Consider the following 12177-nt stretch of genomic DNA (forward strand, 5'->3'; position numbering starts at 1 on the left):
GTAATTTGGGTTTTACGTTCACTTTTGGCTAACTTTGCATTTTTCTGCAGTAGCAAACAAATTGATCCTGTTTTGAAATGTGACCTGCTTTAATTTTCAAAGCAAAAAAGAACCACAAGATGCTGCATTGCACACTAACCACAGGCAACATGCACACCACCTTGTAGTTGTGTAGGCTGGGTAAGTTTTGCTTAGGCCTCTCCTGAGCACATACAGCAGTTTTACAAGTCCCAAAACATGTCGTTTTTGTGCTTTGGAGCAGTGGGGAGCACCAGGAAGAAACCACCAGTCTGACTTACTCCTGTGACCTGAGCAAAATCTTGTGAAAGAGCCATGCACTCCGGGCTGCTGCACTGTGAGAAGCACCAGCTGCAAAGATACTGCAATGACGACTGATTTAGCCATTTCTGCGCATTCCCTGCCATCCCAGGCACAGCAATATAGAGCTGCAGCAGCAAAAATGCAGTAGACAAAGATTCAGAAAAAAAAAAGCCCAAAGAAAATTTTGTACCTTAAAAAAAAAAAAATCAAGACGGAAAAAGAGCTTTAGGAATGAATGAATCAAAACACTACCGATCAATCGAAAACAAGCAAAAGAAGTGCAAGCAGAACCATTAACAAAGACACCACCTAGAAAGGTAAGCACTCACGTTGGAATGTCGAAAGTAAGGGTTGTCTAATTTGGGAGCGTACTTGTCAAACTGGAAAGAAAAGAGAAAAAAAAAGGAAACAGGTGAGTTGGGTTTCGGCAGTAGCGGACACATCAGGATTTCAACACAGACAAATAATCATGGCCCGTTTGTACAGCATTTAACAGAGCAGAACTGACTGGTTATTCCATACTCGCTCATCAGGGAGCTGACTGACTTCCCAAAGCTAACAGAGATGGAAAGGCGCTAGTCCCTGGGTTGCGCTGGGTGCTGCCGAGTCTCGCTGCAGAACCCTGTCTGCAGGCACTACGTGAAGAGGTTCCTTCACTATGAAGAGAGCAGTCCTGATAGCTGCAGTGCAGCGAAACGCAGGGAAGTTCAGCTCCAGGTCTAGATCTGGGATCTGCCCCTGGAGCACTGAACTAGATCACAGACCAGAAGGTAGGGAACGTTTTCCATTAGACCCCCACGTCTACTGTGGGGCAGCCAATACCAATTCCCCGTTTTCTGGGTTCCTGCAAGTGCCAAAATTGTTTGGAAAAGGGCTCAATTGCTTTAGATGCACAAATCTATATATCCCCTCCCCTGCAAAAGAGAGCGCGCCCCAGAAAAAAGGTGATTGTTAACCTTTTCCGTTCCAGCATGGGGTTTTAACACCTCCATGTGTGCAGTCTGTGCCCCATATTTATTTTTATGACCATTTGTCCTGTACCACCTTGGAAGCAAAACCAAAGCACATATACATTGCATTTTTGAACAGTATGTACATTCTGCTGGGGAGGAGGGAGCGGGGAAGAAGGCAGGGAAGGGAGCTGTAGGACCCCATGAAAAGCTGCTTATTTGGCAAGTCAGCTGCTGTTTCACACTCCTCTAAGTGCAGGAGAGTAGATTTGTAATTTCATTAATTACAGTTATTACTGGAGCCATGTCCCCTCCAGTGTAAATACCATAAATTACCAAACACATGCAGCTGCAAATTTCAACACTCTTCTCTGGCGTTGGGATTAGCAGACCTGATCTAGTGGAATATAAGAAGATGTGAGTGAAATATAACAAAAGAGCCTTGCAAGCTGTTTTTGCTATGAAAGCTGACATCAACGGGCACGGGTGGGAGGGGAGGGAGCTGTTCGCTGGATCGGGTATCAGGATTCTTAAATAACACAGGAGGTTTCTGAGAAAAGTTTCAAGATTGTTTTACACAGACCAAGAAAAGAAGGGAAGGTGTTTACACACGAGTACATTGAGCAAACACCTGGGGCTGGATTTTGGGTGGATTATATTACTTCTAATTGTCTCACTGCTAAGCAGATTACAACCCAAGAATGTCATCGGGCAGTCAGCAGTGGGAAAGAAAAGCGAGAAACATTATGCTCCTTGAGCTCTTGGTAGTTCTTCCCAAATGCTGCTTTTGCTGTTACTCCTGGCTTTTGCTAGCCTTAGCAGAAGAGGGTTGTTTCTACATTTTGGACACAGTGTGAAACTGAGAGGGGGAAAAAAGCTGAATCTTGTTCTTTCAATCTCACAAAGTAATTGCCAGAAATGGGGAGAGAGTGCGTTTTAAAGTACTGACAAAATCCATTTGTTGCAGATCTCTAACAATTTTCTAACAGCTGCAGTGAAGTCCCATTGTGTTCCAAGCAAATTCAATGGCAAAACGCTAATGCTTATCACATGGCCAGGAGGATCTCTCCCACAAGAAGAACCAGCCACACACAAATTAGTGCTTGTTGATGTAATCAAGTAATAAATGCCAAAATCGATACAGATCAGGGAATTAGGACAAAGAGGGACAAAACTCCTATCAGATGAGATGCTGCACTATGGTGAGAGCTCCGGGTAAGCAAGTACGGTCTGCCCCGCAACGAACAGCTGTGGGGACTGCGTTTGGTACTGGAGGCCACCGATCTTGTGGCGTCCTCGTTGGTGTGTTTTGGTGTGTCACAGCACCTGGCTCTGGGAAAGGGGGAAATAGAAATACACAGCAGGACACATGAGAAGGGAAACTAAAGGGACTCTGGACTTGTCTCATGGGTGCGGTATCTGCTCATGGGTAGCAGCGTGGGGGACCTGGAGGCTCGGTGTGGAGGTTCTGGATGGAAAGGGGGTCCCTTCGGGAGTGCTGGGCCTGTCTCTCCAGGCCTCCAGGTCAGAAGGGCAGGGACAGCACGCCTGGCTGAAATGAAGAGGACTGGGTTTTGTTTGACAAGAGTGGGTTAGGCTTTTTGACCAGAGATGCTCTACTTATCCTCACATTTTGGGCTGGGGTACGCACCATGGGAGGTGCAGAGGGCGGCATGAGCGGCGTCTGGGGCAAGCTGGATGGAAAAGGAGTGAATGTGTGCTGGTGGGTGTGTTGGTGCTGATGCGTGTGTTGGTGCTGGTGAAACTCCGCTCTCAGCAGCGGCACCGGGCCAAGTGAGGCAGCGGCCCGGTCCGAACTCTGAACCAAAAACCGGTTGTTCAGCTCTTGCCTGAGCAGTTCGTGATCTAGAGGAGAGAGAGAGAGAAAAAAAAAAGACACAGAGGCCCGTGGGCCTGTGAGTACCACAAAGACGGAGGAGAAAGAGTCAATATTCACCTGGCATTCCCTGTTTCTGCAGGTCATGCTGTGGTGGTTTTCTACGTGAGGACTCATTGGTGGAGGTAAGAGAGATGCCTGTGACAAAGTACCAATCAGAATCCCCGAATGAGGCTGGCAATACATGATTGGTTGGTTGAATGATATCAACAGGCTGGTATCTAAAGACAAGAGAGAACACCATGAGTCATCACAGCAGAAAACATCATCGGGGGCGTCAGCAAGCATCCGCCCCCGGCCCCCCGCCCGCAGCCCCGCTTCCCCCGCGCAGCTCCGACGGGCCACTCCTCCTCCCCGGCACCTGACGGCCACGGCGCCGAGGTGTCTCCGGCAACGGACCTCGGAGGGCTGGTCTCGCGGCACGGTGGCCGGACCTTCCCGCACCAGCAAGATGCTGGGGAGTACCCTGGAGGACAACGGCTCGCTTTGAAATGAGTAATACTGACCTGTTTCCTTTGGAGGTTTGAAATTCAGAAGCATACGCTTACACTGAAAATGGACGGTGGGCCTAACGCGTGTGTTAAACTATAACATATATGTACTTAAGAGGTAAAATTTTGACAAGATCTACAATGTAATAAGATAACCATGGATTTGGGTGGCTGGAAACTACCTGCTCGGACGGCCATTTCTCAACAGATCCCTGTGCCATCCCCCCCCCTTCTCAGCCCCAGGACATGCACGCAGAGACCAGGAACATCCATCCTACAAATTGAGGCCGCCTTTGCAGTAAGTTTTTTTTTGAGATTTTAAATACTAAGCAGTCCTTTCCTCAATTTCTAACAGGCTGTAACTGCCATTTTTTGTCCTTGCCTCCAGGCTTTTCTCCTGTGAGAAAATATGGAGGGGGAATCAGTGGGAAGAGGAGAAACATTGAACTCGCTCAAGATCTCATGAAGGTTGCAACAACTGCAGAAACAAAATGTTCCACCATATGACATGTGGCCTCTTCTCAGCATCTTCCTCTGGAAGAACAACTTGCACTGCATTTGAATGTGGTTTAGCGCGGTGGAAGACACCAGCACTTTAGAAATGATGTGACTGGAGACAATAAGGACAAATGTCCACTTCCCCAAAATGTTTGCGGGTATCAATTAAATCCACCTGTGATTTTGCCTTAGAACTTCAAACAGGAATCAGCACCCAACATGTTAGATATTTTCCAAGCTGAGAGCACCCTGTGTCACCAGCTGTGGATGACATACACCCAGTCCTGACTGACCTACTGGCTTCTGAATTTACATGAATCCACTTCTTCCAGTGTAACACCCCTTTTAAACTACAGCACTGAATATAAAGGGGAAAAAGAATACATGTGCTTTCATGTTCTGCAGGCATTTCTTTTATTTAAATTTTCTGAAGTAACATTAGAAATGTCTAAATCAATCACTTTCTGAAGTGACACGGTTAAGATCTTTAAAAACAGGCACTCTGATGGGGAATTTCAAGGTCTCTACTACCACTTAGAAGTCTACATCCTACTGAAAGTCACTTTTGAAAGCAAATTTTGGGTGCCTAAGTCATTTGCTTTTCAGTAATAAAAGTACTGCTAAGAGCAGGTACCATGTACTGCTACAATCTTTATAATAATTAATACAAAAAAGCAGAAAGTATATATATTTGTGATACTGAAGCCTAAGGCACTGGAGCAAGAGAGTCTATAATGGGTTCTCCTTGGAGCAGGCAAACAAGAAAAAAAAACTAGGCTGAAAGCACTTAGGTCCAAAGCCTAACCTCTTCAGAGAATATGAGTATGATTTCATATGTGTGTGTGTGTGTTTACACATTTAAATCTGGCATGACTTAAAGAAACTGAATCCTTCTGTTAGCATCAAGATAATCCACTTTTCTGGAGGGAGAGATAAAAGCGAGTTGGCAGCTGTAAGTGCTCTGATATCCAATTTCTTTAAGAGACTTGAAGTCAGACTGATAGATTTGCAGCTGGCTCCAGCCCATAGCCCTGTACCACAACTTGGGCCTTTGTCAGGAAAAGAAAAGGCCCGGAGATGTTTGGAGAAGCGGTGTGGCACTCGGAGGAGTGGCTGCTTCGTAGTAAGGATGGGACTGCCGAGTAGTAACCCAGCTCTGTGAGGGGCTCTGGGCAATGTTAGGATCAGAACTAAGTTATTGTGCCTGCCAGTGATACCTTGTCCCACGGGCCTGGCCATGTAATAACACAACGAGGAGCAGCGTGACTGAGCAGCCCTTTGAATGCCCAAACACTACTGCTCTTTGTGCACACACGAGGTGGGCATGGCAGAAAAAGGTCGATCCTGCTAATGTTGCTAGGCACCCTCATGTTCAGAAGAGAAGACATAAAGACTGCCATGTCCTCTGCGTATCCGACATCAGGGCCAGCCTTGGTGCCCTTGAGTAGAGGGCAGCAGCCCACACAAGGGTTGCTCCTAGGTCACTTGTATAAGCTTTAGGTTTCAAAGGGAAGAAATGCCACCAGAAGTGCATTCTTGTTATTCAGAGACCTGAATTTGTACCGTCAGTGAATGCAGGAGCTCTGCTTCTCTTCTTGGTAATGCTGACAAGTGTGCCAAAGTAAATTTAAAGGAAGAGCACATTTTTCTCCAAAGTGGGGGGAGAAAAAGATGACAAAAAGGAGACTTCAAAGGGCCATACCCTCTCTGACGGCTTTTCTAAGCTGGTGCTTTTACTGAGAGCACACATGCACTCGAACAGCACAGCAAGGACTATGCTGCTAGCGGCAGTTGGATCCTAGCTCTTCAGGGCTGCTCAGCAATATTGTTTGCCTTTAAGAAACTTTTATGTGAATAACAACAGAAGCTCCTGCCTCTGCGGCGCTCTGTATTGATTTTATGATGTGCCAGTTTGCAGGCATTTCACATAATGCAGACAAGAAGCATTTCACTGTCTGCAGGGTTAGATGCCCAGACCTTTCCCTCTGCTAACTTAGGCTTCTCCTGCTTAAATTGCAGGAGAAATCCTTTTAGTAGGAGCAAGACTGTTACCGTTTCCTGGCAAGCTGCCGAATGTGAATAGGTCACTTGATCTTGCACCTCCTGAAGTTAATGGTGAAAACATACTTGCTTTCAGTGACTGCAATATCATGCTTTTAGTGAGCACATTGCTATTTCCTTTTGCAATACTTTCAAAGTCTCCATCACAGTAGTCCTTTGCCTTAAACAGGGGAAGCAATGAATAGGTCTCCCACAGTGCTGCCAACATCTTCCCAGCCATGTGGTTGAAATTCTAGATGGTGCCAGGGCCTGTGAAAGCCGGCAGCTTTGGCCTATGTGGTCCTGCTTCTGGCTAGGAACCCAAGGCACTTTTGTCTATCATCGTTCTGAGAGCTCACTTTGGACCAATTCACATTTTTCTTTAAGAAGCAGTTATAAATAATGGGATATTATTTAGCTCCTGGGAGAAAAAAAGGGGATGCAAGGCCATCAGATTTTTCCACAGCAAATCTGCCCTCTCCTTATTCCTTTAACTGGCTTCATAGGAAACAGAGGGCGCGTTTTTTGCAAAATGCTTGTCCTGTTTAATCCCTGCTGAGTTAGTTGTGGAGTCAAATGCCAGATCAAAAGGAGGCCCCAGCAAGTGAAAGTTGCAGGGAAGTCTCCAGCTGCCAGGGTCTCTTCCAGGGACAGCTGTAGGCTAATGGATAAGCTATAAACAGGGTATTTAGGGCAGAAGTGACAATAGAATGGGGGCCAGGGTGAACAAAGGAAACGTTTTAAAAGGACGCAAAGATAGTGAGAGCTGAACAGCAGAGCTTGTCAGCTGAGCTGTCTCTGCCTCAGACAGAAAGGCCAAGGAGCCACGGGCACACAGAGCTTGTGCTGCCGCCGGCAGAGGATCCTGCTCTGCCAGCAGGATGTGCTGCTTGTCGAAGGATCAGAGCGGGGGATAGGTGTTCAGTTAGAACAACTTTCTGGGACGACTGTAAACAGTTTTTTCAAATCAGTTCTAACAGCAGCAGCTTTCATTAGAGTGGGGAGAAAGAAGGGGAGAATGGCAAACTGTACATCAGTCCTTTGTTAATCTAAAAAATATCTGATGACTGTGGAATGCCACACTGGACAACTCATGCCCTGAAAAGGAGATTTTTTTGGGGAAAAATTTGTTTCGAAGACTTCTTACAGGAAGCTACGGTGCTGTCTCTACTATCTCTCATCTGGTAAAGCACGTCCAGGTCTCCTACCTGCTTTGCGAGCACTCTCACAGTTCCAGCACACACTGCCTGCAGAGGGGTCTGCATCACTTTATTTTACCTGCCCACCAGCCAGCCCATCTCTCAACACCCTCCACTGCATGCACGGCAGATCAGCCCTGGAAGAAGAAGGGAACCTACCCGCAGGGTGACCTGGTATCACGAGGCTGTTGGTAGGTAACGCTGGTGGAGGTGGCAGCGTGGGTGGGGTGGCGAACATGGCCGGATGGTGCTGGTGTTGGGTCTGTGATCTGAGAGAGAAGTGCGAGGTAGCAAGATTAGAGATGGAGAGGGGCAGAGCCGGGCCGGAGGAATGGTGCGGAGGAATCTGGGGAGAGAGGGGAAGGTGTTTCGGGAGGCTGATGCTTGTTGCACTACTAGCACTGCTGCTCCGGCTGCAGAGAGAAAAAGATGGGGGGAAGAGGGGGGAGAGAGACAGAGAGAGAAAGAGAGAGTGTGTTACAAGACTGAAACAGTGCAAGAAATACACTACCAGAAACAACACAACTATGTAACACTGATCACCCCAGGCTTATGTTTTTGTTTTTCTTAACGGCAATGGAGACAGTAATGAATCTTAATGAACTTCTCCAACAGGGCAGGACAGGGCTTGGGCTCTCTGGAGAGTGACATTTCCTCTGGTGCTTGAGCAAGTTACAGTCCTCAGAGCTATCTATGAGATACTGAGGAAGGCCACTGAGGCAGCTGGATTTTGCACCTTTATTTAGCTTCTGATGACCTTGCAGTGGCCATGTGCGTCCTTGTGATCATACGATGCAATTACTCTAATTCCTTTTTCTGTTGCTCTGGGTGCACAGAGTTGCATAGTGTGAGTGACTTTGGGACCAAGTTGTACCTGCTGTGCATGCTGCGTAGTTATATTCACACAAGGATGCAAACACAGACCATGTTAATAAATTTTTCTCATAATAATTCTGTATTTTACATCTTCTTCTTCTATTATTATTACTCCACTGCAAGTGATCTAAGTTTTGCGGGGTGAAAGGCACTATCACTGCAGTTACTATTTAGTGTAATTCCCACAATACCAATCATTTGTTGCAATCTAACCTCTGAGATATCTTGAATAGTTTGAAATACTATTAATCATTTACACAATGGTGTCATTTACAGGGTAAAACCACAACAGAGCTTAAGCATGCAGGATACTATGAAATACATATTAATGGCAGCTCTCTATATTCATATTTTGACCCTTATGCAGCCAAATATTACGTTTTAAATCAGTTTTCTCACCTTGTTTAAACTGGCCTAGTTCTGGTTTGGGAGGCAAGGCATGTTTTCTGTACCAGCAAAAAGACTATACAGGTTCCAGTTGACTGGCTAAACTCTTTTCTCTAGATACCATTTTCTCTCTCCATACCATTTTCACCCATCCTACTTACTGGATGGAGGCAATTTAAACAGCGAAGCTAAGCCTCCTGCTAGATCTGAATGTGTCATATTGAAGCAGATTTCTCAGCCTACACGGGAGCCCTGCTCTAAGCGACACAGCATTTTCCGACATAGATATCCCTCTTTTGATGCTGGTGATCCAAAAAACCTGTGATAACCATGAACAAACGTACTACAATGGAAGTCTTTCTGAGTATGAAACAAAGGAGTTGCTCAAACTCAGACCACCTTAAATTTCTAAGGCAAGAACTAGCCAGCTCAGACAAGACAGTGCAAAACTCCACTAGAAACTGGACCTAAAGGAAATTTACCCCACATTTACACATGCCTTTCTCCCAGAAAGGGAGCATTTATCACCAGGTTTCAAATGCAGTTATCCGCCGTTGCTGAAAAATCCAGCCTGTGGAGTCAGCACAGAAAGTCCAATATCCAAAACATGGAGCATCTTACACAGACAGTAAGAGTGCTCGTCTCACCTCCCAGCAATTTCTATCCCATTTGAAACAAGCTTTAGCCCAGCAGTAGCGTAAAGGTGACATGAGTATCCCTTTCCCCTACCTGATATTATTGAGTCCGTTGTGGGCCACCTGGTGATGCACTTGGTAATTGAGAGGTGGAGGGATGTGACTCGGAGGCTGGGTCCGAAGCTCGGGTATTAACTGAGGCTGCGACTGCGGCCGAGGTTGAGGTTGTGACTGTGGCCGAGGCTGCGGCTGAGGCGTGAGCCTTGGTGGTGCTGGTGCTGAAATCACTGGCTCCTTCTTCAACAGTGGGCTTGCTCTGGCGCTTGACGTGGGCGCTGAGGAAGTAGAAGTCACAACGGCGGCTACTGGCTGGGGGCTGGGGATAGGCAGGGCGAAGGGCACGTCGGTGCTCAGTTCCCGGCTCCGCTCTAGCCCAGACACCTTTGGGACATTGGCTGCTTTCGCTTCTGGCTTGTCATTCAAGGTGGGACCTTATGGAGCAACGAGAAAAAGAACAAAGCGCGTGCTGAAAGGTCCGCGTTTGTTTCTCTGCTTGGTAGAACATATGACTGAGAAAAAACAAGTCATGTTTCAGCCCGTGGGAGCATCGTGGGAGCACTGCTGCTACAAGATGGATGTGTGTTTGTGTGTCTGTCCTTCCGCTGTCCTTGACTGGCCAGTCTACAGTACTTGCTAGCACGTGTGTAAGAGACTTAGCTGTCATTAAATGAATGCATACTACAAAGAATATATAGCTTTGTGACTTCTACAGAGCCCCAAGGTTACGTACAGTAGGAGTGTGAATGTGTCTCAAGTTACTGCTACAGTATTTCCTGCTCAATGTAAGTTTTAAGGCTGATAATGAACTCACGAACACAAGCCTGATCATTAAGACATTTCATTTTCTCAACGCTCTTTCAAGGTAATCTACATTGTGTTTAGGCTCAACTCCAGCTACAACGCACCGTGACCGAAGCACTAATCATTAATGATAACCCCACCTGGCTTCTAGGAGGGATGCTACCTGGGATCTTCGTGTAACAAAGGATGGGACAGTTCTGCAGTGAAGCTGTGACTTTGCCATTCCCTGGCCACACACTTGTGTGGAAGAACAGAACAGAGAAGGCTGGAAAAATCCAGTCAGAAGTGCAGTGAGCACCCAGGCGTAGTCCTGCTCACCCTAAGTACTGCACACACCCGTATACACGGCATGTCAAAACTATCAGGAATGCTGCGACCTTGCAAAATGTACCTACGGTGAGAATTCCATATGGAATTACTCCTGTAATGCCAAGTATTTCCTGTTCTGCAAATTAGGCTAAACAAAGCAGCCCAAAGGGTTAAAAGGCTGGAAAGGAAAAAGGGAGGAAAGGAGAGATATTTCGGATCAAGCAGTATCCAAAAGGTCGAAGACAACCAAAAGGACCAACATGAACATGATTCAACTCCCACTGTAACTCCCTTTTTGACATAATCTGTGTATCCTTGAGTGCACATATACCCACAATTACAAGAAAAGCTGTTCATGGGTTATGAGAACTAGTGTTGTCCATGTGTTTCACCTGCATACACCCCACCGTGCACACACAGCACTTCTAACTGACTTCTAGGATACATGCTTTTATTATCCACCAGAACGTGTTGGGGGCTGTTTGCATTCAGCTGACTTGCAGACATGCAAGAGATGCTACCTACACTCATTAACATGCTCCCAACACCCTCACGAACAAATTCCACCTTTGAAATTTTCCCTTCTCATCAAAGGACTGAGCCAGTTCCTGATGTAGGAGGTGTGGAAATAACACACAACACACACCGTGAGCTAATTCTGGCCCTGCAGATGCTCTAACCAGGCGTTTGCAAACGCAGCCTATGCAAGGCCAGAGTCCTCACTGCTGCTGCTTCGGCGACTTGAGCACCACCATGCCGGCATTAGATGACGGAAGGACAGTGATGAATTGGAGCCTGTAGCACACCAGCTCACTTTCTGTACAGAAAATGCCCACATGCTGATGGCATCTCCTTCCTTGAGATAAAAGGCAGTTTCCCACACCGCTTCTGGCTCTGCTTGCACTCTCACCATTGCACCATTTCCTTCATCAATCAATCGATCAATCACTACATATATATAAATTCAGAATGTGAAAAGAGAACAAATGGAAACGTATGAACTATATTTATCAGTTGAAGATGTCCGAGGACTTGTGGCCTCAAATCCACAAATAACAGGACAGAAGCCTTTCCAAACACCAGTGCTTTGGCTGGCAGCAAGTACAATCAACCCTGTGCCTTCCAGCACCTTATACATCTTTACAGGTTTGACACAATGTCTGGCGGTCCTAAATTATTCCCTACAACAAATATAAGGCTAACTCTCGTTTCAGTCAATTTCTTTCTCAAATATGAGTTCATGCCCCACAGGTACCCTGGTTTTGAGATGTCACTAGACTTGGTTCCAATGTTATTTAGAGTGACAAAGAATTTATTTCTAAAATCAAATTCTCATCGCTCCTGTGCACCATTATTTTTTATAATGCCACCTATGTTTGTAAATTTTCCTCAGATTTTATTACTAACAATTGAAAAATTGTCATTGACTAGTCAAGCCAGGGGTCCCCACGCTGTGCATTTTGGAGGAAGTGTATTCACAGCTGTAGATCCCACTGTTTTTCAGGAGCTACCCATTAAAAGCAATTGGGTTTCATTCCTGACCATAGGTTTCCTGAGAGCCTATTAGCTCTTTCTATCCAGCAGACCTCCTCCTACAGAGCTAAACTTCATATTGTGTAATTATAGGCAATGTAGACTAATGGTGTATATTCAAAACACACTGGCACCACAAAAGTTAGTTGAGTAAAAAGTCAATTAGATCCAAAACAAATC

The 12177-nt window shown here is 46.1% G+C and overlaps 1 protein-coding gene across 20 annotated transcripts in view; it reads right to left on the reverse strand.

Moving 5' to 3' along the window:
* The window catches only part of FBRSL1 (fibrosin like 1), a 561550-nt gene that overhangs the window by 18979 nt on the left and 530394 nt on the right, over positions 1–12177 (reverse strand). For 13 of the 20 annotated variants that reach the window (XM_076353190.1, XM_076353207.1, XM_076353200.1 and 10 more), the window contains 4 exons: positions 9389–9785; positions 7556–7809; positions 2902–3137; positions 651–701 (listed from right to left, as the gene is read on the reverse strand). In XM_076353190.1, the coding sequence (XP_076209305.1) occupies positions 651–701; positions 2902–3137; positions 7556–7809; positions 9389–9785 (938 nt within the window). Of the gene's footprint in view, positions 1–650; positions 702–2901; positions 3390–7555; positions 7810–9388; positions 9786–12177 lie in introns of all 20 variants that reach the window. The other 7 variants (XM_076353210.1, XM_076353206.1, XM_076353205.1 and 4 more) reach the window with 3 other exon arrangements.

The sequence above is a fragment of the Aptenodytes patagonicus genome, chromosome 15, assembly GCF_965638725.1.
Source record: "Aptenodytes patagonicus chromosome 15, bAptPat1.pri.cur, whole genome shotgun sequence".
In the NCBI taxonomy this organism is placed as follows: Eukaryota; Metazoa; Chordata; class Aves; order Sphenisciformes; family Spheniscidae; genus Aptenodytes; species Aptenodytes patagonicus.